Source organism: Camelus bactrianus, chromosome 2 (assembly GCF_048773025.1).
Source record: "Camelus bactrianus isolate YW-2024 breed Bactrian camel chromosome 2, ASM4877302v1, whole genome shotgun sequence".
Taxonomy (NCBI): domain Eukaryota; kingdom Metazoa; phylum Chordata; class Mammalia; order Artiodactyla; family Camelidae; genus Camelus; species Camelus bactrianus.
Genome location: NC_133540.1, coordinates 73,482,943 through 73,508,958, shown reverse-complemented (window position 1 = coordinate 73,508,958; position 26,016 = coordinate 73,482,943). Strand labels below are relative to the sequence as shown.

Sequence of the window (26,016 nt, the reverse complement as noted above, 5' to 3'; positions counted from 1 at the left end):
TTTCAACCAACATAAAATTGAAAAAAGCTTAGAACTTTGCTTCCTGCAGTTATCTTTTGACAATGTCGGTTTATGGAAGACTATAATGAAATATTATTTTAAATGTTTTATACTATTTTAAGAAAAGAATTTCTCATGTGAGAAAGAAAGGAAGAAGCTGCTAAGAAATCTATTAATCTAGTAGAAGTTATTCCATATGCCCAACATTTTCCAAAGAATAATAACTTTTGCAGCCTTTCATGTGGCTTTAAGTAATACACAGCACCACCTACAAACAATGAAATCCTCAATCTAAGAGTCTCTTTTAACTCTTTATATTTTTATTTCAAAATAATAACATTTTTTGTTATTTTCTTGTAATTTAAAAAAGAGTATGAAAATAATAATAAATTAGAAAAAGAAAACTGAAATAACCCATTATCTCATTATCTAGGAAGAACATGTTTTGCAGTATGTTTTCAATTCTATGTTTATGGGACCATGAAATATGACATAAAAACCTCTTGATACAACATAATCTAATGAGTTTCACAGTTTTGTTCTTATAAATTACTCAGTGAAAAAATAGGGTAAAACATAATTCATTATAAAAAATTTAGTGGGCCATGGGGGTGTAACAGAATGGTGGGGTCCAGATATACAAAACTCTGATGATACAGTTTAATCCAAGGTTAGTATTTAGCATAGTTCAAAGAATGGATTGAGTATTCTTCAGGCAGTCATGCCAGGAATATTTTTTTTTAACTGTTATTTGATGAGTATCAGTAAGTCTCAGAGAACAGAATTTGAGGTTAGGCCCTCTGACAGTTTCTGGAGAACAGATATTTTATGTCTCCAATTAAAGGATGATCCACACACCTAAAGCCATTAGACAAGCCGGGGATTCTCTGGGGAATTCCAGCACACGATGGCTTAGTGGATTGATAATGAGATATAGAACCTCAGGCCTTTTGATCACAAGATCACTTGCAAGCTAGGATGGGGGTAACCAAAAGTCGTTATTTATCAATACCTTACAGGAGCCAAAATGAATTGCTCAGCTCATCAGTTTTTATTACCATTTGAGAAACATATGCTATCAGTTATAGATCCAATGAGTGACCGTTTACCACTAAAGTTCGTTTGTCCTAAAAGGGATCAAAATGTTTTTTTCAAACCAGATAAGCCAAAAAATCTATGTGTGTCACATTGTTCTGGTTATTTCTTAAGGTTTCAGGATGGTCTCTTCATCTACTTTTACTAAATCTAAGAAGATGGATTTTAAATTGTATACTAAACAGAAACGTTTTGCTTGGATTTTTCCAAATACTCTTCAGCTCTAAGCCAAAGACAGTTACTTGTGTCTTTTCCAGATAAGGAAGCTGTAATGTCTTTTTCTTAGTACTGAAAAACCATGTTAGAGTTGTGAAAATTATGCAGTTTCATTGCTCTTTTTAGTAACAAATTGCTGCCTGGCTTGTCTGTGCTGGACCTTTTTGATCTTTTACTAATTCAGGCTTTGTGGGATTGTTCTGTGGTATATCCGAAAAACAGATGCTTCGTACTCCATATGAAAGTCAACTGGAGTTTCTGCTGATGAATATTGGTTGTAGTTTAAATAACCTCATATTATATACTCTCTAATATGTCAACAAGATGCTTATGTAAGTGAACGGCAAAGATTAAGGGGGAGAAAAAAGTATTAAGACCAAAAAGTCAGTGGTTCAGAGAAAAAACTGGTCTTGTTTCAAATCCTGGTGTCCTGTATCTGGGACTAGAGACAAGACTATATACTTATAGTAATATATAACCAAATAGTCATGAGGTTTCCAATTTTCCAATTCTGAAAGAAAACATTCCATGACTGAATATTTAGCAGGAACCTAATGCCTGGCACAGAAGTTGACAGAAAGATTAATTATACATACATCGAGCCTTCAGATAACATAATAGACCATAGCAAATTGAGAGCCAAGAATATTCTTGCTTTATAATCTCAGTACTTAAGCAAGTATCTTGCTGAAGCTCACTGAGGGTTTGGGTAATTACTGAATGAATGAAGGAAGGAAGGTCTGGATGGGTGAACTGTTCTAACTTGTTATTTATATGTCTGCTATGGAATATTTTACAGATGAGAGAGCTTGATGGAAGCTTGAGAATCAGAAATTTGCTGGAGTAGTGAAATCATAAATTCCACGAAGCATCTCAAGTGGGAAAACAACCATAGAAAAGTCTTTGATTAATTTAGTTCTCTACTATCTGCAGGGGGTGTACTTTTGTACTGCAATATAAGTACAAAGCCTTACATATGATCCATGTTTAATTTATTTTCATGTGACTCCACTTTTTCTTCATCCATTCCTTAGTGGTAAAATACTAATTACCTCCAACCACTAGAATATCAGGATTAGAAAATAGAAGAACTAAATTTCTGATTATCATTCCATTAATTGGTTCTGATAGAAGTTTTAAGAGCAAAATTTAAAGTGAATTTTTTGTATACTGACATAATTCAATAATTTATGCTTTTATCATCATCATTGAGATTAACTTCAAATAATGCTACTGCAGCTGAAGTGTATATACAAAAATAGGGGTATATATTTTTTTCATAATTCAGCCTGTGCTGCATGAAAGAACAAAGACACCATAGATGAGTTTTTGTTTGTATGCATGCATATACAGCCTTGAACAAAATGTGGCTCTCTGGGTGGGGCACAGGGGAAAGGAAGTGTTACAAAATTTTTTCTCAATTTCCTTGTAGAGTAGAACAAAATGTTAAACTCCTTCATTCAGCCTATGCAAACAAAATTCCATCGTCAATGTGAAATTTCTCTTCAAAGTCATCAACACATGAAACATGAGTGAACCTAGGAAAGGAAAATTACTTCATGTTTTTCCCATGGGTTTTTCTGATAATAATTGCCTGTGTTTTCCCATTTACCCCTAGCTTCATCAGACACCCTTCACTGCTTCCACAGATCATCCTACCAGGGGTCACAGATCACACAAAACCTACAGAAACAGGAAATCAAACTTCCTGAGTCCACTACAAAACACAGAAACCTGCTTCCTCTACACATATCAAACTGGCAGAGCTCTGTCTTAGCAGATCCAGTGTGGAAGCAGCTGTCAAAAAAGTCAGAAGGATCTTATCCCCTAACTTCACATAGCTTTCTTGCTTCAAGCTGCTGAGATGAAAGGAGCAAGGCTATTTATCCTGCTTTCTAGTTTATGGAGTGGGGGCTTTGGGCTAAAGGACACTACACAAACTTGGACTATACCAGAGGATGAGAACTCCCAGAAGAATGTGACCTCTACTTCAGTTCCTCTAAGCAGAATACAAAGTCGCCAGATGCTGCCGACCACTCAGACCACATCTGCTGAGATGGCCACAGCTCCTGAGGCCAGCGCCTCTGAAGAGGGTCTTCTGAAATCAACACTGCTTCCCCCGGAGACAAGCACATCTCCCAAGGCTGTGAAAAACCAAACGCTCGCGCCCACAGAGAAGCCAGAAAGGGTGCTGAAGTTACAAACTCCTGCCCTCCTGATCAGCTCTAGCATCAAGTTCAGTCCTAAAGCAGAGTCTGTGGTCCTTCCCAACTCCACACTGAAATTTCTTCAGAGCTTTGCCAGAAAGTCGAATGAACAAACCAGTTCTCTAAACTCAGTTGGAGGTGTGGGAAATCGATCCCCACGGGAAACATACCTCAGCAGAGGTGACGGCAGTGGCAGCCAAAGAACCAGCTATCAAAAACCAAGTTTTGAAACGACTAGAGGAAAGTAAGGACCATTCTTTTTTTCTTCTTTCTAACTATAAGGTTTATAAGATTACAGGCTAACAATTAAACTATCTCAGTCCCAGAAAACGATTTCATGTTCAAGATGAAACCGGGTCATATTTCAGTTAGGTCAGGTAATTAAGTATTACCTTATCTAACAGGGAAAAGATGAATAAACAAAAGGCAGCAATTTGTTGTAATTGAAGTGGCTGAAGTCACTAATAGAGGTGCTTTAACTGGGGATAGTCACTAGCAATGTACCACCACAGTGACTGTTAATTTAATTAATTCAACTCAAGGGTTTGTTGGTTGTGCTCAGAACTGGGTTGGAAACCTGGCTCCAGTGCTATCTAGATCCATGACTTTGTGCAAGTCAATTGATCTCCCTGAATCTCAGTTTCTTCATTCGTAAAATACAGATATGATATAGTGAGTACCGATAAAAATACCAACTTTGCAGGGTTATCATGCAAGATTCTAATTAATGAACTGTGCCTAGATGCATGCTTCTCACAGAATAGATGCTCAACAAACCATATTTTACTAGTACTGTTACATTGGGTTATGCCATCATCAGGAATGTGTTGAATAAAAAAGACAATTTTTCAAATTGATTTTGATTTAAAATTAGAGAAAATTCAATCTGAACTGAAGCAAAATAATAACGCTTATAAGAGTATCATTAAAAAAGACTTTCAAGAGGACCAAAAAAAAAAAAAAAACCCAACAACAACAAAACAAAAACAAGGAAAAAACTTGTGAAAAATGCAAGTCAGCGTTTTATTCATTTAATGTTCAAAGTTATTTGCATGTTTGGAATACTAAAGGTTTAGTATTATGAAGTTGAAAGCTATGCCTTTTACCTGTAATAAAATAGTTTCAAGACACCAAATAATGCCTTGGGAGCTTGAGTTAAACACCTGACTAACTATATAAAATAATTTATGTTAATAATAGCAACTTGCACCTGCTATGTGCAAGATGGTGTGTTAACACTGTTGTTCATATAAAGAGGAGGGGACACTGGGAACAATATAAGCCAATAGAGTCATATTTATGTATTATTTGTTATTCAAATCCATTTTTCACTGTACTTCAAAGGATATAGAATTTTTTAATATGAAAGTGAATCTGATTTTAACTAAAAGCTTCTTAACTTGGTGGAATTTGGAACAATTTACTGTAAAAGAAATGCTACAAATTGTAAAATTTGGGTAGACTTTGTCTATAACAGATCTTTTAACAGATATAAATTAAACTTTCTCATGTTTAGGAACAATAGAATGTGGTTAGTTAAATAATAGTAACAAATGTCATTGAGAGCCTTTTCTAAGTCATTGGCAAGATCATTTCTATTAATCATATTTTGTTAGACTCCACAATTTTTAAACCCAATTATATAGAACTCTTAGGCATTCACAGGAAATGATCTGCACTGTTTAGTGATGCTGTCGTCAAGAGATTTTTCAATAGAACAGTAAATACGACCAAAAGAAGAGGATACTTTAAATTAAAATATCACTTAAATTTTACAGAGCATATAGAAAGTGGCATATGGTTGTTTCAAAATCAGAACTAGTGATTGATAATCTGATGAATATACTAGTTTTTAAGTAAATGCCAATTGTTTTATCCAAAGTCCTCACTTTCAAAGCTATGAACCCTTATTTATTTGATGATTGTTTATATATTGCCTATTATGTGCCTAACACTGTGCTCATCCCTGGGGTTACATAGAATTTTTTAAATAAGATTAATTCCTACTTCCAAGGAATCTGTCATTTAAAAAGTATGCACTGGCATATCTATTAGATTTTTCAAATTTCAATATGTGTTAGAAGGACATTCAAGGTGTAACTTGATGAACAGAGCTTCATCCGATGGATTTTCCAATGAAAATAATTTTAAATTATTTATAGAGAAAGTACCAATGGTACTTAGAGATTCTACAACCTGAGGTCCTAGAGATCTGAGGTTTTCTTTTAGGAACCCTTTCCAGTAAGTCCCAACTTCTTACATATTCAGCCATGCAACTGATAATGGTATTAGAGAAAACTTAGGTCCATCTCATATGGACACAATGCTGATGCAAAGAAACCTTGATAAGGTCAAAAGAGGTTTTTTATATTTTTATTTGATTAGCAAATAATAATAGCAAACACTTTGTGGCATTTGTTCCTAGTACTGTACTGGGTTCTGAGTAAATATATCTGTGTAACTATATTTTCAATTATTTCATCACTACCATAATTCCATGATGATTCTGTTATTATTTCATTACAGAGAGGTTAAGAAACTTAACCAAGGTCACTCAGCTAGTAAGTCTCAAGGTAGAAATTCCAACTCTGGCTGGCTGGCTTCAGAGACGTAGCTCTCAGTCCCTCTGTTACATTCCTTCAGCAAATACAGTCTGTTATCCCAATTGGGAAAAGAAGACTGACCAGTTTATTTCCCTGTCTCGGAGCCTTCAGAGGCTGTTCTTTACCTCTAGCAAAAAAATCTAGACTTCATACCAAGTTCATCACACAACACCATCCTTGACCGGGCTCCTGCCTACCTCTCCAGCCTCAGCTTCTGTGACTTTCTGGCAGTTAAAAAGTGTAGTTCTCTAGTCCATTACACACCATTTGTTAAATTTATCTTTGTTCCCTGTTTGTCCCCCTGGTGGGCATGGTCTTCCTTTCCCATCACCTACTTCTTTTACACCTAATAATACTTCCAGGACGCCTTCTCAGGCTAACTTAGGTGGCCCCACTAACTGTTCACATAGCTCTCTTTGAATCTGTCTATCAGCACACTTACAACAGTGCACTGTAATGATGGAGAACTTGTGATTTCCTTATGTACAGGGACACATTTTCAGTGCTAGTAAAGCCTTAGGCTTACAGTGGGTACATGATATTTAACAAACTGAATGTAAAATCTATGGACCAATATGCAAATACAAAGAAGAATCCTCCCCGAAGAAAAATTCTAGTTTCTTTATGATAAAACCTGGTTGATTTGGGATAAACTCACCTTAGGTTTTGGGAGTTTTTTCCCCTACTACTCTTGGCATTTTTATAGTGATTCTAAGTAAAAGGAATACTTATGTCAGTAAGTGACTGATTATTGGATGGATCTGGAGTTCAAAACAGAGATCAAGGCTAGAGAGACAAATTTGGGAGATATGGTATCTATAGAAGTATGGATGCTCAGTTGAAGAGGGTTTTTTGTTGTTGTTGTTTTGTTTTTTTTAAAAAGGGAGGGGAGAGAGAGCACACATCAGGGCTAGACCAGAGAGTTTCTCACTTTTTGTTGTATTTTAGTTTGTATACAGAATGGTCATAAATATGATAAAATGTTAATGAAAGGGGTCAGAAGGGAAATAAAAGTTGAATATGAAACAAGATGAATATTTTATTTGCTGAGTTTAATGACTTGATTTCTTTTAGAATTTCATTTGTTCTTTCTATCATCTACATACTTGCTTTATGAACAAATAGGAGGCTTGAATTAAATGAATTATGATTTCTAATATAATGTCTAAAATGACAAGTTCTACTATAATTCTTTTATTGGACCAAAGTCTTTTATTAGACCACTTGTAAATAGAAACTGTAAATACTATAATTTTAAAATTTAATGGTTTAAAATTACAAAAACAAACCATTGAATTAATTCAGTGGCCTATTATAATATGCATTTTTTCCTGCTTATTTCTGTGAATTGTGAGTAGGTTTTAGATGTAAAAAATCTGGTCAATTAAACTCATGCTATCTTAGTCCATTCAGGCTGTTATAGCAAAATGACAGACTGGACACCTTATAAACAACAGAAATTTATTTCTCACAGTTCCAGAAGCTGGAAGCCCAGGAGCAGGCTGCCAGCATGGTCAGTGAAGCCCTTTTTCAGGTTCCTGGCTTCACATTGTATCCCCACATGGGGGGAGAGGAGAGGGGTTCTCTCTAGGGCATCTTTTGTAAGGGTACTAATCCTTTCATGAGCGCACTACCCAAAGACCCCCTCTCTCAATACTATTATAATGGTTATTTGGATGTCAACATAGGAACTTTTGGGCAAGGGCACAAACATTCAGCCTATATCATGTGTAGTTTGCAAAGTTCTTATCAAGACCTAATAACATCCAAAGGGATTATTCTCACATGCTGTAAAATTCTAAAACACATTATTATATTAAAGAGTATTTTTTATGTCCCTGAGAAATAAATGCATCTACTACATTACTGCCCGTAAAAACACTAAATAAAGTATATTCTGTATCTGAATTTTTTCATTAATAATTTCCTTCTATTTCTTTGATATTTCTACTCACTAAATTGCTGAACATATAAATACATACTATATTATACATACTGGAATTTAACAAGTGCTTATATAGTGCAGGTCATTAAATGACAAATGTTTATATTTCTACACCTGATATTTATTTAAATATGAAAATATTAATTTAAAATGTATTATTTGGGGGAAACGTTAAGAGTCAGTATCCAAGAACAAGTGATTTAAGTGAAGAATTACACATCACAGCATCTATTAGCCTGCCTTTCCAGAGGCTCTGTGGTCTGCACACTGGGAAAGTCTGACACCTACTGGAATAGAAACAGTTTACAATGTCCGTGAATATGATGAAGTCACAGTGTGGAGAAAGGAAACAGAAAAAAATAAAAAATTTTCAAAAATTAAATTAGGTAAAATAAAACAAATTTATGAAAAAAATTGTTTTAAAATAACTTTAAGAATTGCTACTGTTACATGTGTAATGCATGTTATACGTATCTAATTCAATATACCACTTGAAACGTGCTATTATTGGCTTTAAAACTTGGAAAATAGATTGGATCCCAAAAGCAAACCCCATGCATATCCTAGGATGGGGACACATTCAGCTCATTCTCCTAAAATTTTACACTGAGAATATTGTCTGTACACAGTAACTTGTGACTCTGAGGCACTGTACAGCACCTGTCGTCAAAAAACTCAGTGACATTCACCATACTGTGCCCACTGTGGAAGGCAAATCAGCAATGCCTGACAAAAACTTTTTATTGCAAAAGTTGATATATAAAAGGGGTTTGTTCTTAAAACCTTAAATAACCAGAAGTGTCAGAAGTTCCCCATGATCTGAGCTTTTCATGATTGCCTCTCAAAATTTGTTTCAAATATTTATTTACATGATTCTTCTATAAAACTCATACTTTTATCCAGTTTAAATACTATACACAATTTTGAAAGAGGATGGACTATATAGAGGTATTTACACTAAAATGAAATTAACTACAATTTTTTAATTTGAAAATAGTCATTTTCTTAATGAGATTAGTATCGAGACAGACTTTTTTTGGAATAATACAAAACTGAATATAAAAATCTAATGCTTTATTTGTATGTGCTTTACATGTTAAAATTTTTTGTACTAAATTTAAATCTTTACTTCTAATTTCTATTATTTCTTCTTTCATATTGTGTGTATTTCCTTTGGGCTGCTTTCTCATTCATGACTGGTGAACTACATGTAAATCCTAGTCTCTCTCAAATTACTAATTTCTTTTTAGTTTGGTTTAAAAAAATAAATATTCTTATAAAATAGAGATTACATAACATTTGGGGAGGCTTTATGTTTGTAACTGCTTAAGACTATAGAGACATCTTGAATATATTCCTTCTGAGAGCTAAGCTCATTTATTATCATTTATACAGTGATAGTGTTCTTTAATGGTTTTCTGGAAATTATTATTGACCTGATATAAATAAGCAATTATGGTTAAGATAAATTTATCAGGTCATTAAAGAAGCAAGAAAGGAACCGTCTCTACTTGTGTATGAAGCAAAAAAAAGAAAAACGGAGATATTTAAATACATGTATATGTATGGATATCTATTCCCCTTCACAAAAAATCCTACTGAACTCTCTGAATTATGTAATCATTATCAGCAGCAGCAAGTGTTTTATATATGTTATATTAAGTCATTTAATCTCACAACAATCCCGTGAGGTAGGTAATATTATTGCATTTAGTGTATAGATGAGGAAGCTACATTTAATGAACAAGCTAATGGCTAATAAGTTGTGGAGTCAAGATGTAAAAGCAGGAAGTCTGGCTCCAGCACCAAGTCAACAACTATGTTCCAGGCCTCTCTATTCTGCGAAAATTTTTCTTTATTATTTTGTTTCGCTTATGCGGGTATCCCCACTCCTGCTCCTCTCCTTTCGTGTAATTCAACAGTAGGAACAAAAAAAAAAAAAAGAAAGAAAGAAAGAAAGAAAAGCTCCAGACACAGAAAGGCACACCCTTCTTCATATGGCCCTGTGTATGGAGTAACAGAAGAGAATGAAAATCTCGTTCAGTGGGCAACCTGTCGTCCTCAGAAATGACCTTCTAAATCTGACTTAGGGCGGAGAGAGCATGTATCTGTGATGGCTACGCAGCTGGGAGGAACCCCTCATTTCCCTTCTTTCTTCTCTCTCTCTGTCCCTTTACTGCTCTCCTTTGTCTATCTTTTCATTTTGTCCTGCATTTATTTCTTCCTCTTCTTCATCAGCTACCTCTGATTTTGGCAAGAGGCATGCAAAATGATGTAGAGCTTCCCATGGTAATTTTCTTCAGAATGAATGGATTTATTTTTATTGTGGTAAAATGGACATAAAAATCATAAAAATGGTAAATTTTGTGTTAAGTGTGTAGTTCTGTGGCATTAAGTATATTTATGCTGTTTTGCAGCCATCACCAACATTCATTTCCAGAATTTTTTCATCTTCTCAAAATGAAACTCTGTACCCATTAAATGAGAACTCCCTGTTCCTCCTGCCCTCTCTCCAGGCCCTGGCAACCACAATTCTAATTTCTGTCTCTATGAATTTGACTATGCTAGGTACCTCATATAAGTGGAATTATATAGTATTTGTCCTTCCATGACTGACTGACTTCACTTAGCATAATGTCTCAAAATTCATTCATCCATATTGTAGCATGTGACAGAATTCTCTTCCTTTTTAAGGCTGAAGAACATTCCATCATAGGTAGATAAGCAAGTAGGTAGGTAAGTAGACAGACAGAAATCACATTTTGTGTATTTATTCATCTGTCAGTGGACACTTGGGTTGTTTTCACCTTTTGGCTGTTGTTGTCTATGGTATTTTACTGATGCTTTTGTACAAGGACAGTGTGCTGGGGAGAACATTTCCTCTGACTGCTGATCTCTGAAAGCTGTTCTCTTCTTACAAACCCAGAACACTTGTTTATCCTCAAGGACTTAGTAATTGAACTACTGAGCCAAATGAGACTTTATTTGAATGTTTTTCTCTCCAATTATTGACATCAACAAAATTAGGTTTGTTAGGATATAATCTTGCCTTTAGAAAATTATTTCCTCTTGTAACAAATTACTTTTTACTAATTTATTTTTTAAAAAAGATACAGATAATAACTGGTCACATATGTTGGGCTGGTTATAGACTTGAGAAAGAAAACAGCAGGTTAGATTTACAAAAGTTATTGTCATTAAAATACATGACTACCTTTGATATATTTAGAATACATTTATCCCAGTTATCGTCATTGAATTTGGTAGGGATTTGACTGCTATGCAATTGAAGGGGTTAGTGTGCGATGATGTACTATCCTGTAATTTGATAATTTTACTGTTAGTAATGTCAAACTTAGCTCAGATAGGTTTCTGTTGGGATATATTTCCATGCAACAGTAGACTTATAATTAAAACAATAGTGGTCCTCATAATATAAATTAGTGACAACATGAATGAATCATTCTCCTTTAAAAGATTAATTAACATTTTTCTGTCTAATAAAATCCCACAGAGAAACTTAGTCCTTTCCCTCAGGCATTTATGAATTGACACACACACACACACATATATATTGTTGTCATTTGTAATTTGTAGTCACCTTTAGGTACAAGGTAAAGAAATGATTATTTGAGTTCGTACATTTTCTTAAATGGGGGAGGCACACGTGGATGTTAGGGAACTGTGGGAATTTGAAGGGAGAGTCACCAGATAATCCTTTCACAAGTAGCCTTGCCTACCTTGTTTCGTACCATTTTCCTTTTGCTCCTCACTGAAACCCTAAGTTCATCTCAATAAGGGCATGACAGGAAACAAAGTCATAGAGGTCCCTAAAAACATAATCTCCCCAAGCACCTAATCTTCAACATCCGAGAGAAAATTACATACCAGTAGCTAATTCATGGTGGCAAATCTGCTAGTTTACCTTGATTTCTAGCGAATATTCTCAAGACTTGGTATTTTCATGCTCTTGTGTCAATTCAAGTCACAGGTTATCAATATAAATTCAATCTTCTATGAAGAAGATGACAAGCAATTTATTAATCTGAGTTCTAAAGACTAGTATAAATAAATAATGCTAATTCTTAGATTGCTGTCTTATTTCCTAAGGAAAATATTTGTCATGGTCATGATTTAATTGAATCCTTTGTTGCTTCAATCCACTCTCAATTCAGGATAAAAATGGATATAATTTTTGGTCAGGGTACACTTCAAATGGCAAATGACCAATTAATGGAATTTCTGTTATTATTTAGTGTTTTCATTGGATTCCTAGAAGACTGGATTTCTAAAATGTTTCAATCAAAAGTACAGTAGATTGTTTACAATGCTTCTCTAAGTTCATTATCCACAAGTCTTCAAGTTGTGTAAGTCAAAATAGAATCCTTTTCTACCTCTTATTCTGTAAGTTCTGCAAGTAAGGCTCGTGTTCATAAATAACCAAAGACGTCTGCTTTTTCCTAGAACAAACTTTTACCTATTAACTTGGAAAATCCCAAGAATCAATACAAGCTTTTTTCAGTACATGTTACTGCACAAAAGCAACAGTGTTATTACCCTGAAAGAGAATCCCAAATGCAGCCTGCTGTTTGGAGGGTTAGGACCCCACGGAAAGCTAGACACTTCAAAGAAACTGCTTTCTGTCTGCTGTAATCAGTCTGGAAAGGTACAAAGGATTTCTAGATTTAAGCAAAATGCTTGTCTGGGATCATCACATTTGCTTTTATACTGCCTGTCACCAGTTCATCATGCTGAGTTTTCTGTTTTTAAACTTATATTTTCAGATTATTTGGCTTTAAAATTGTATTTACATTTTTAACATCCCTTAATGAGCTTATTTCATCGAGAGCATAAACCTAATTATGAGTCACACCAGGGGCTCTTTGACTGTGGACAGTTCTTCCAATTTACACTGGATCAAAGATGGCTGGGACACCAGCAATCGGCTGACCTGCATTTTTGCCTCTCAACTATTTCCGTCATGTGATGGTTTTACTATTTAGGATTTTAAACAACCTCTGCAGGTGAACTGTGATCTATTCTCACAAACAGTGTTTGTCTATCCATCATCTTTTTTTTTTTTTTTCCCAAAACCCAGGATACATAGGGACAGTGGTACTTTCCTTCTTCCTGCCTCATATCCACCCTCCATAGTCATTCCACCAATGCTCACGTGACAGACAATTTGTTGGCACTTCTGCTGAAGTTACTCATTCACTGTAATAGGATAATCAGTGGATTTGCATGAATTAATTTTTTTAATATCCCTTTATTTTGGTCCTCTCAACTTTAATTCTTTTATTTTTTGTTTTTATCAGTTCTTTGTTCCACATTATTTTTGCAAGTATCACCATGCTTGAATAAAATGTGCCAGTGTCTTTTTATGTCTTTATGGAACTGAATTTTCCGATTTCTCATTCAAAAGAACTTTGCACAATAAGCCCAATGTATCTGCCCTAGACAGATGAAATCACTGAGTCAACTTTGTTTGTCAAAGAACATTTGATCCTAAGAAGCTTAAATATTCCAAAGAAAATGTTTACTAACTTCATTGGCTCTACTCTGGGGGAAAATGTGTGCCCTCTTTGGTCTTTAATATTTAGGATGATTTCTGCATTGTTTTAATTATAATCAAAATAATTATTATTTTAAGCAGCATAGATTTCTACATCCATACTGATTTAGAGGCATTCATTTCATACTGATTTGAATTTGCAGTGATTTGATTTTACAGTTATATAACATTTCCTTTAATATTAAATTTTGTAAATCATTCTTGCCCCACCCCCAATAAAAAACCTCAATCACAAATGAGAGGGAAGAATATAAATTAAATGTAACAAAATACATATTCACAATAGGGAAAATAATAGAAATAGAAAAGTAAGGAGAAAAAAAATCATATATAATCCAGTCATTCAGTTAACCTACAGTTACTAAGAACTTTCTATAGTTTGGTATGAGATCTTTTATAAAATAACTGGTATTGCAATCAAAAATGAGGCTGATCTTCTTCTTTTCCTAAATAGTACCTATCCATTCTAATGTCTACTTTCACAAATTAGAGATGTAATTTATTACACATACTCCAAGCACATAAAAACATTTTCCAGATTTCCAGCTCTAGCAACTAGGTTTCACCCATTACAGTCAGATAATTTTCTTTCTTATATGATTTGTGTAATAACTTATTTTTATGCATTTGCACATAATTAATATTTTCTGTCTTCACTTACTTCATAGTAACATTTAATTCTCTCTCCATTCCCTACAACTCCATTCACAGCATTAATGTTTATTTTCAATGTAAGATTTCTTGAGATATGGAATATCTTTAAATATCTTTATCATTTTGGATGGTTTCTACCAGGATGCCATCCAAACATAAGTACTTTAATAAAGGCTATATTTGTCTGATCATGACTTTTTTTTTGTGGCAAATGACTTACTTTGATGGTGTTAAAATTTCTCAGCTTCACTGGAACACAGTCAATTCATATTCCTGTACTATCTTACATGTGGAGGAGACTAAGCATACATGGGTGGATATAAACAAAGTTTTTTAGAAACTGCCTCAAGAAAAGCCATCGATAATATGCTCTAATTGAGAAGACATGGGGATCAGAAAAAACTATGTACTGATACAACAAGTGTGTACTAGCAAGTAAACTACAGTCAGCACTACTCGCAGGGATTCCCCCTTCACACAGCAGGACCTCTGGAGACTCCAGAGGACGGGTTGAGATCATCAGTAAGTGCTGACTCAGGCAAGATGAGCTTTTTCTGAGGGTTTTCCCTTTGGACCACAATTTTATGTCTCTCCTTATTCTGACATAAAATTCTTATTCTGACATAAAAACCCAGTTTGGTTTTGCTGCAAAGAAGTGTACAAAATAACAGGAAAACCAGTCGAGGTCAAACATTGTCAGCCCACTACTACTTGTACCTGCCTACTCTTGGTCTGAGGAAAGTTGAGAACCATTGCACGAGGCAACACGGATGGTAGGACAGCCCTGAGTTTTCAGTCTGAGGGTCTATTCTCTTAAGAAAAACAAACACTTAGTCAAGTCTGAGCCCTGTGCTCAGCTGACTGCATTTCCTTCATAGTAGTGCTCAACATAGTTTACTTCTTGGCCAGCAAAAACACAGAAAAGCCTGGAAAAACTGCTGTTCCCAGCCTTCACGGACTGGGCCCAACATCAGCCAATAGTTTTACCAGAAACTCCAGGTCTGTGTGATGCAGCAGTGTTGGCTGCACCTGGAAGACCCACCAGTTCAGGGGAGCTGAAGGAAAGCACTAATCTGGGGCTCAGAGCACACTTTGTTCCTTCGTAGAAGTACCTGGGTACACGAGGGGCTTGCCCCCTCAGCTACTCTCCCCCTTACTGCTGGCTTTGAGAGGTTAGCCAGCTGCTCTGACAATGGAGGTTGAGAGAGAGAGATCCCCAAGTCAAAGGCTTGGTCACTACCCCAGGTTTCAAACCCAAGATCTGAGAACAGTCTGTGGACGCCAATCTCTAGCAAATAGCATTCCCTCACTCTCCTCAAAAAAACAGAGAGAAATCAAACAGCCTCCAGAGGCGTGAGACAGAAAGCAAGACCCTTAGGATTTAAGGACCAGTTCCATCTCCTAGTTATGGTTTCTGGAAAGAAGAAGCCAGTGCAGTAGTGACTGTCTACCACTTGGCTCTGAGAGTTCCTGGAGAAGCCACTGAGGAGAATGAACAGTCTCAAAGATAACCAGCTGGGATTTGAAGGTTCACTTAGGGCACACCAAAAAGCTTTCCATTAGAGGCAATCATCAGGCCTATAGACCAAATGCACGCTACCCAGATGCCCAGGAATCTGTCCAAGCAGCTCCAAGACTGTAACCAGTTTGGTCAGAGGATCCTAATAGTTTTCCCTGATGTGCTGAAGGTGGGCTTGCCTGTTGCAGAGGGGCCTTGGAATGTCCAGGCTGTGTCTCACTCGCCACCTTGAGAAACTTACCCCAATAAGGAGGTGGGTGGAAGACGCGACTGTATCACCCTGAAGAAAGTGAAGTGAGGAGGCTGCCTTAGATGCAGTCAAAGCTGACTTGGAGAGAGGAGACAGGCTGAAATAACCAAGCCCTCACTTCTTTCTGAGCATGTGGGAGTTTAATCCGGTCAATGACCAAAACATTTTATCTCCCCAGCAGAAATCACAAATAAGCTAATCTAGAAATCTGGGCAATTTCCAGGTCAAATAGGTTCAGTCCGAGGCCTCCATATAGCCCACAGTATTTAGCACAACCATCGATGTTTGCTCCTCCTGGCAGACTTTCCCTTTTAACAGATATATAAAGCTTAAAAGCAGTTTAACGTTAATGGTGGGCTCATACAGAAGAATGTTAAAATTCTCAGTGAGGAAAAACCAAAACATGTCCAATTGTATAAAGGACTCTTTCCTTGCATAAAACAGGGATCTGATGATTTCCTCCTATTTCTCCTCTCTTTAGCAGAACAAGTCTAACTGTAAAATAATATAACTGAAAGACTCATTCTCGGGCCATCCTTCCCCAAACTCTAGTTGATATTGGGGCCAGGCAGTGTGAACAAAAGGAAATAATTTTCTTTTTCATAACTCCAGTACACCATATACAGTAGTTATATAGAACACCAAGAACATAATAATATACTAATGTCTAGAGAATAAAAGCACAATAAACCATATTGTTATCAGAAAGGACAGGTACTAACAGAACAAAGCACAAACTTCCTGATAGAGTTCTAAATCCAGATGATTCTTAAGTGTTATCTACATTAGACACATTATCTCCATTTTCAAGATCCTTCAGCTTCCTCAGGCCAATCTCTGGATGTATTTAACATGTAAGAGCTGTTTTCAGCAACTCCACTAAAATTTTTTTTAGCAAGTTTTGTTTGGGTTTTGGAAGAGTTTTTGCTTTGTTTTACAGTTGACTAAATGGAGGCCAAATTTGACTAGTGTATTTATTTAAACTGCAAGTAATGGTATAAAATTTCTGTTTGCCCTGATAACTGCCTAAACAATCTCAACCTTCCTTAAATACCTGTTTGTCTAATAACGTCACCCTCACCTGTTTTGTTTCTCTTTAATCTCTGCCTTTTATTAAATCACTCTAAGGCTTTTTAATCCATGCTGGTCACCCATCTGGAAATAGGTGATTTCTCTTAGCTCCCATTTCACTAATTTTACTCCTTAAATTTCCTGTTTATTTTTAACATGCTTATTCTCTACCTTAGACTCACTGGTGTGATCACATTTTTCTTCCTTTATTTCCCTTCCTATTAAATTAGCAAATATACTGTTAACATTCCCCATTTGGGGAAAGTTTTTTCTCTCGAGGTGACTTAGAGCAAAATGACACCAAGGAGATGTCTTAGGTTGAAATTCCTCTAACTCAGCCACAGTCTTCGGGGGTAGAGTTTCCCTGCCTTACACTTTCTCATTTCACCTTTACCTTCTCGCCCAACAAGGTAATCAGGGCTAGTTCCACTAAGAATACACACCTGTATCAATACCGCCAGGCAATCATATTAGGCACAGCTGTGAACCCCCCTCCAAACAACCATAAGGCAATTTATAGTCAAGGAACAATATCTTCTATCTCTTGAATCAGAGGACCCTCATTAATATCAGGTTTAATCAAGTTTTGAAACAGTTATCCAAGAGCCAACTCCTATTAATCAATCCTAACAAAGTAGGCAGACAAACCCGAACCAAGAAATCCAAAGTCCTGGGAGTCTAACCAAGGGTTTGAGACTCAAACCCAATTCCTTGAGTACCTCAGCAGTTGTAACTTTTATATCATCTCCCTTGGGCTCTAACCCAGTGAAAATCTCCCCGTGTTGGGCCTCTAATCCAGAGTCCTGACAAGATTATTAGACAATTTAGCACAGGCACATTTTAACAAGGTACTCACCCCAAAGACATCTGATCCAGGACCGCAGCAGTGGGGACAGCCAACTCTCCAGACAAATTCCGTTTAGGTGATCACTAAGGTTTGGTGGCAAGTGCCTTTAGCAAGCAATCACAAAACCCCAGTCCCTTTCTGGTCCCCCAAAACCGTTACTGAACAAGGGCTCATGACCCAGTGTGCGCAGAAGATGCTGGCACCAGCTTTTGAGAAAATAAAGAGTTCTTTTCCAAGTTCAACTGACAAGGAGGCAAGAGACAAGGCTCTCAAATCTGTCTCCTCAATCCAGGTCTCAGGGCAAAATTTAGGGGATTAGGGAAATTTCAAACTTGGAAGTTGATTGGCTAGTCTTGAATTAGTCCATATAAGCTACTCGTGCTGCAGGTAGCCAGATTTTCCTTGTTAAGGGCTTCTTGCTTTGTAAAGGGCTCTGGTGGCAACATTTTTATTCTTCGAGTTCCACAGACTGAAGATTCTGGGTTCTGGCATTATCCTGGAGACATGGTCCTTGTCTTGCATACACGCCCAGTGCCGTCTCTGAAAAATAACTCCAGGTTTGATTAATCAACAACCTATTTAAGGAGGCAGAACCTGTTTAAGCTGGTCAATGTTTTAGGTGCTGTTTCAGATTTAACAAGAGAAATGTTATTTTTGCTATTGGAAATAGTATCTTTTTGAATTTGCTATTAGTACATCAAACTCTAACCGATCTTAACCATATGGCTAAACTTTTTTATTCATTGTAAAAAGTTTTATATTGATCTTAACCAAATTGCTGGACTCTCTTATTCATTTTAATCACTCACATCTAGACTATTTTATATTTTTGTTATTCACAATCATATCACCTGCTGGTAATAACAGTTACTTTTTCCTCTTTTTTTGATCCTTACAATATTGATTTATTTATTTAATTTATTAACTTTCATCTTACTGCACACTGTTCAAAAGAAGTAATGGATCTAGGTCTGAGTCTCTAATCTAAGTCTAATATTTTTATTTGCCATAAGGGCAATCTTGGATTTTGACTTAGCATTATAGCTAAACAATACAGATTCTGGTTTTAGCACTGATTTATTCTTAATTTACTTTGATCTTATATTGTTTCTTTATAATGTACAGTAATATAGTAACAAGTATATTTTCTCTCATTTCTAGATATTTTAAAGCTAGATATCAATTTTTCAAGTTATCTGCTATATAGTTCTGGCAGTAGATACAGGTCTATGAAAATAATTTTGATGAAAATAATTCTTTTTGGCAATGATTTTTTTCCTAATGAAATGATCTCTTCCTCAGGAACTGGTGCGCTTATGTACATACCAGATTATCTCCCACAGTGATACTGGACAACCACGTCACTTATGTCCCAAGTGGGAGAGGGCCCTGTGGCTGGAACAGTGGATCCTGTCCTCAGAGGTATGTGATGTTTCTTGAAAATAGTCACTGCTTGCACCATAATGTGTGGACTGGAATATATAGAGAAAGTTAATCATCCCAGGTACACGTAGGTATAGTAGGGTCAGGGTGGGGTCATCACCTGAAACTCAGTGTATGATATTAAATAAGTCAAAATGCAGAAACTAGTAATACTTGCCTCTTATGGATGTTTTTAGAGTATGTGAGGTAATAAAGGAATATGATTAGCCTGGTGTCTGGTACTTGGTAAGTCTTCAGTGAATGTTACCACTTATGTTTGTTTCTATTTTTACTATTACTATCTTACTATGACTTTTACTCTACAACCTGACCAACAACTCTGTCCTTTAATCCCTTATGAAATGACACAGTTTTAAAGGTTTATTGGTAATTTCCCTTTCCTACTAGGTCAAAGAGAAGTCCATAATTTGGCAAAATACTAATTGCAATTATACATGGGAAAGCAGCTAAGTGAGGCCTTTCTTCTTGTGTCAATTTTAATGACTTGTGTTATTTAGGTTCTTTTTTAAAATTATGTAATTATCCTAAAATGTGGGGCTGAGTAATTGATAAATTCTCTGAATTCACACAATAGCTCAGCCGGGGGTGTTCCAGGGAAGCCTACAATAAAAACTATAATTGCCATTCAGGCCATGATGGCTAATGTTATGCAAATTGTCATACAAATAACTCAAGCAGTGAATCGGACAAATCGGCAGTCTGGAAAAGCGCACAGTGAGGATACATAAAATCAAGGTGTTCCTTAGTCCCTTGAGGAATAGCTGAGGCTCATGGTCCTGAGGCTGAGCACATCTTAGGGATCTGGGAGCACTGAGCTCCAGTTCTGCTTCCAGCATTTACTCCCTTTGTGACAATTTCCTTGTCGACATGAAATACAAAGAATGCATTGTTAACTCCTTAGTAAGGAAAATATAAGCACAATAACCCCTATCATACAGTCCTTCTGAGTTCACAGTGAGCTCTTTTTCTCTTTAAACAAACTAGAAATACGTATTTTTATTCTCAATTCTTATCTTTCTCTACCTTTGAATGGGTCTTTCCATTTAGTCACTATTTCAGTACATGCACAGTGTTTGTCACTTTCCCTTTTTTTAAAAAACATCTGAGCCACATACACTAGCAATCCAGTTTGCCAAAGAGGGAGCATGGAGTCCAACAAGAATGCAACTAACTGCTTGAGTTCACCCTGATTAAAGAGTCCTTTCCCAAACCACCTTATTTTCTATTTAGCTTTAGCTGCTGGACTAGAGAGGATATTTCACTGCACAGAGTCATTTGCTGGGTATAATTTATGGAAATAAACACAGATAAATGATTAGCCTACTTTCAGAGATGGAAAGGAGTCTTATAGCTCATTTTAAAATTGAGGAATAATTTCACATAATTACCTGTCAAGTTATAGCAGAAACTAAAACCCAGTCTCCTAAAACCCAGTTTGTTATAATGCATTTCCCCCACGTAATCAGGTTTTATCCACGAAAGTGACTACTGTTGTCTCCACATAGTCATACATGACAAAGTCTGGAAAATAAGAGGGGAGGCTAAGTTACACAGTGTGGATTAAAATCCCAGCTCGACCACTTTTAGACATGAGACTTCCAGCAAATTATTCCATCTCTATTTCCCTTGGGTTCCTCATCAGCAAATCAGGATAATAATAATACTTTCCTCATAGAACTAATGTGAGGATTAAACAAGATAATATACATTCATGTCATAGACCCATTTGATAAATATTAGCTAAAAATTGAAGTCACAGGAATAAGAATAAGGCCAAATTGTATTTATGATTTACATTTGTATATATAAAGCCTGCAATTTTGTACCATTCATTACTTATATTGATTGTTAATCTGAAATGTTACAGTTTCATTTCCCTTTTATGTTTTTTTCCCAGAAACATTTTCTCACGTTAGATCACTTCCTACCCCTTCTCTCTCAGAGATATAATAAGAATTGAAATAAAATAAATTACCCTCTTAAACTATTTAAAAATTAAGATTAAAATAAGTTTCAACATTGGTTTAGTGAAAAGCATTATCAGGGGAAAAGTTATCATATCTTTAAAAAATTTAATGATAGGTATGAATTTAAAATACCAACGAGTATAACCCTTAATCTTTTTTGTAATGTGTCTAAAGAAATTCAATTCAAATTCTCATTATTATAATGAGAAGAAGAATAACAAATAACACTTACTGGACGCTCATATTTCAGGCATTGTTTCAAACACTTTAATTATTCCAATTGATAATTTCATGTGAGACAAATGATCAGTTTTCCCCCAATTGCTCTCCTCTCTAGATCACAGAAGATATCAAATCCTATCTACAGGATGCAACATAAAATTGTGACCTCTTTGGAATGGAAATGCTGTCCTGGATTCAGTGGCCCAAAATGTCAGCTAAAAGGTAAATTCTAATGTTAGTTTTGTAGTAACAATTAAAGGCTTGAAACTTCTGAAGAATAAGCAACTGATTTCGGTTAAGGGTTGCATTTCCCTCTTCAACCAAAGTTAATTAACACATAGCGAAATGATCAAGACTGTTACTTTCCTAGAGCTTCCTAACCTGGGAGCTATTCTTGCACCCTAAACTCTCATAAGGTATCCTTTAACTTGATTTTTATGTTGGTCTCAATGATGGATAACTGGAGATCTGACTAAATATCTTACATGTTCTTAGCTATATGCCATAGAGATGTGCCTTATTAAAATATCAGAAATCTTTATTTTATACTTTTAAATAAACTATCATTAGAAGTGACTCCATGTAAAAATAGGTTTACCCTCTAGTTTTGTTCCAGTTCAGTTATTTGAAACAATATGGTCTATGAATGAAATTTGGTTTTAAAGAATACATGAATGTGTCATGAATAATTCTGCTTTTTTCAAAATATCCTAATGGAGCCACTTTTTCAACAGATTTTAAGGATTTTCTGGTGGCAAGCTGATCAAACACATGGTAACCTGCTGTGGCCTAACATCCATGTGACCATTATTTTGCTTTCAGCTTTAAACAGGTTTCCTTTGGAAAATAAGACATGGCATCAGCATACATATTTTAAATGAATGAATATTACAAGAAAGGCCATTAGCAGCAGTGGGGGATTCAATCAGCAGTGTAAGAGACTGTGATTAAAAATTAATGTAAGTGTGGAGAAACCATTATGATTCACATTTTTTAAAAAAAAGAAAGCTGTAATACAAAAGCTCTAGGAAACCTGCAGTTTAGTTAGGGTTATTGTATATCGTTCTAGCCCATTCAGTGAGAATCTGTAGGCAAATTTCACTGTAACACTATTTATTCTGGGTCTGGCTTAAATTTCAGAGAGGTTATAAAAAATTTAATGCATGTTTAGAGTACAGCATGAATATGCACTTCTTTTATAATCAGATAAAAAAAGTTTTAAACAAAGTATCACCTAATATCAAAATATTTGGAAACAAGGTAATTTCGCATATTCTAAAAAAAACTCCAAAAAAGGACCCTGCTTTCAAAGGACTGCTGATTTCCACAAGGTGCACAGATATACTCAAAGTGGTAAAACGTATTTGTTTATAACCTTATATGGCAGATGGTGAAGAGTTCTGGAGGGCATTTAGAATTATATTTCTAAAGCCTAAGATTAATTTTTGTATTTCTCTTCTGATGAAGAAGATATCTTAGGAATAGCAATTCCATTATCATTTCTTAAAGATTCAGTGTTTGTTCACAACATACTCTTCTAGAAATTGAGAATGTCATTACACACCCTATTGTACATGAGAGACTGAATGGGGACATGTGGCAGGAAGCAAAGTCTGTATGTCAAAGAATGTCATGGGTTCCAGCTGATGAGGACTGTTTTGCTTCCTGTTTCTTCCTTTTATACCTGCTAATCGATTATTAATCACTATGGTGGACTCTATAGACCTAGGAGGGGAAAAAAACCTACAGTTCCATCATTATAAATATACACACAGAAAACAGAACTCGTTGACAGTTTTAAATATCTACCATGTGCTGTTATTGCCTTTTTTAAGTATTATGTGAAATATTTGAATTGAATTCAGTTTAGGTTTCATGGTTTAATGACACCTTGTGTTCTGATGGAAGCAACCTGTGGAAATCTCTTCCAAATTGTTATCGTGAACCCCCATTGACAAAAATGTCCCAGAATAGTTCTGACTATGACTTTCTGTTACAACATGGTAATTAGAATTACTTATAATTCAGGTATCTGCTGATTAAGCTGCTGCGGGAAGATCTTTCTATTGAAATCTATGGCAGGAATAATTTTCTGATGGAAGATATGCCCGTTGTGTTGTGCTGTCGTACAATCAATTCTTATACAACTGTGATTCCAGAAGAACCTACTGTCGCCCTTTCCAATATTCTGACCATCATAGTCTTCACTTTTATTGCAGTACTGAGAAGCTGTTGAATTTTTTATCAGTGCGATTGATGCACTGGTAGTATCAAGAACTACTGTGTCTCTCTGTCCCTTGAACCATTCCTCATTTTCTCATCTACCCTTGGGGTGGGGGAGGGGGTTCCGTATATTTTCCTTCTGATTCCTACCCAATTACACGCCAAGTTCCCCCTCCCCCTTTCATTACATTTTATATATGTGCCAACAGTCTTTTATTTTTATGTGGGAGAGAAAATTGTCATGTTTCCTTTGACAGCACTCTCCATGCTGTCTCGTATGACAAGCACCTCCAAATATGGCAAGAATAATCAGCGTGGCCGATCTGCCTTTAAATCTCTTCAGAGCCCTCAAGGGTTTGGAATAACCTGGTTATGTAGCTACCAGGATAATTACTTCAGGGCTAGCCCTTTATAACAAAAGGAAATTATTTGATTCATCAAAAAAGTGTAAAATATTATGTGAATTTTACAAATTCTTGTCTTCCCAACAAGTTTCCTTCCCACAACAAAATAAATTTCATAATAGGAAAGTTACTATTTCACTTTAATTTAAATTGCAGTAGGGAGGTCTTTTAAATATACAAAAGATCATTATATCAGTCATAAAATGGAGTTGCTGATAACTATACCCTCATTTATTTCTCCTCTTCCACTTTCCACTCCTCTCTTTTTCTGTTTCCTTCTCTCTCTCTCTAGATCCATCCCCAGCCTGTTAGGAGGGGATGTTGTGATTCAAAATCTGTGGGGCAATTCTTCCTGTTTTATTCCCCAGTATGCTGTTTATTATATTACTGAACCGCCACACATACTCTTTTTGCTGCAACTCAGATCATCAAAATCCTGGTAATAAGTTCTAGATTAGCTTCTTAAAAATATTAGTCATACTGTCAAAAGGAAACTAAGTTTTAAAAAGTCTAAGTGAATAGAATTTTGTTGGGAATAAAAAAAAAGCATTGAGTCCAACAGCAAAGTAACAGTTTTGATATATTTTACATTTGTTATGCTTTTTGGGGGGGGATCAACAAGTCTGTCTTCAAAAAGGGACCTAGTTTTGTGATATGATATCTAAGACTTTTTTTTTAATGTCAGCAACAGTATACTTTATAAACCAATTTTATAAAATTTGCAGTAATGTGCTTTTCCAGTAGATGTCTCTAAAATGTTCTGAAGTAATACAAGGAAGTTGTGGCTTGCTCTAGTGACAGGAAAGACAGGAATTTAAGTTCAAATAATGTTAGATTAGAGAGGAGGAAAGGAAAACTTTGTAAATCTGTATTTAAAAAATCCTCAGCTTTAATTAGATTTTCTATCTAGGAAAAAGGTATTTTATAAAATTGTGTTTTATGAAATCTATCATGATTACTATAAATGTTGAAAAAAATGGAATAAAATGATCCAGCCATGTTATGAATGTTATGAATATATAAAAATATTTCATTTCATAAATGTTGTACACTAAATGAATTATGTAAGAGTTATTGTCACTAACATTTTAAATATGGGGCTTCTCTAGTAAGATTATTTTAAATATTACTACAATTAATATGAAATAAAAGTTATAATATTTAAAACAGAAAAAAAACCCTGTATTCTTACATTTTTGCATATCTAATTCTTCCCAGTGGTGATTAATGCTTGAAAAAGGACATTATGTCCTATAAACATTTTGCTTAATGAAATTATGATGCATTTAGTCAAAAACACCAGGTACCTTAATTCTTTGTTGCAGCAAATTGTCTAATTCTATTTAACTACTAAATCTCAGTAAATCTTTCCACATGTACTGAATATCACCATGCAAGCACTCACTGGATATCAAAGAAGCAACTAGAAACTGTTGTTGTCAAGCCAGATAGGAAAGTTTCTGGTTTTAAGGGGAATGAGTAAGCTTTCTCATTACAGAGTTGTCATTAATGACTTCTTCTACATGCCTCAAAGGCCTGGAAGAAGAAAAAAACATTTACAAATAACACCTGTCTAATTAAAGAAAAGAAAGGAAGAAAGAAAGGGCACCTAATAAGGAAGCTGCTGCTCTTCACACTTGCTGACCTTGCTTCTCTGAGTCCTTGATCTGCCAAGATCAGAGTTTTAGTGCCAGGAAAAAAGATGTATTGGGAGAACAGAAAAAAAGAACTCCAATTTTTAAATTTTTAAAAACTCTGAAGTGCACAAAATCTTT

General features: G+C 35.4%; 2 protein-coding genes across 4 annotated transcripts in view; one reads left to right on the top strand and one right to left on the bottom strand.

Moving 5' to 3' along the window:
- The window catches only part of SNCA (synuclein alpha), a 232,234-nt gene that overhangs the window by 166,427 nt on the left and 39,791 nt on the right, over positions 1–26,016 (bottom strand). For 2 of the 3 annotated variants that reach the window (XM_045506657.2, XM_045506655.2), the window contains exon 2: positions 17,992–18,522. The gene's annotated coding sequence lies outside the window, so the exon portion shown is untranslated. Of the gene's footprint in view, positions 1–17,991; positions 18,523–19,308; positions 19,455–26,016 lie in introns of all 3 variants that reach the window. The other variant, XM_074343953.1, reaches the window with a different exon arrangement.
- Positions 3,056–26,016, top strand: part of MMRN1 (multimerin 1) — a 56,252-nt gene continuing 33,291 nt past the window's right edge. Inside the window, exons 1-3 of the mRNA XM_010969966.3 lie at positions 3,056–3,762; positions 19,285–19,404; positions 21,730–21,836. Of these exons, the coding sequence (XP_010968268.1) occupies positions 3,176–3,762; positions 19,285–19,404; positions 21,730–21,836 (814 nt within the window). The 5' untranslated portion in view covers positions 3,056–3,175. The remainder of the gene's footprint in view (positions 3,763–19,284; positions 19,405–21,729; positions 21,837–26,016) is intronic.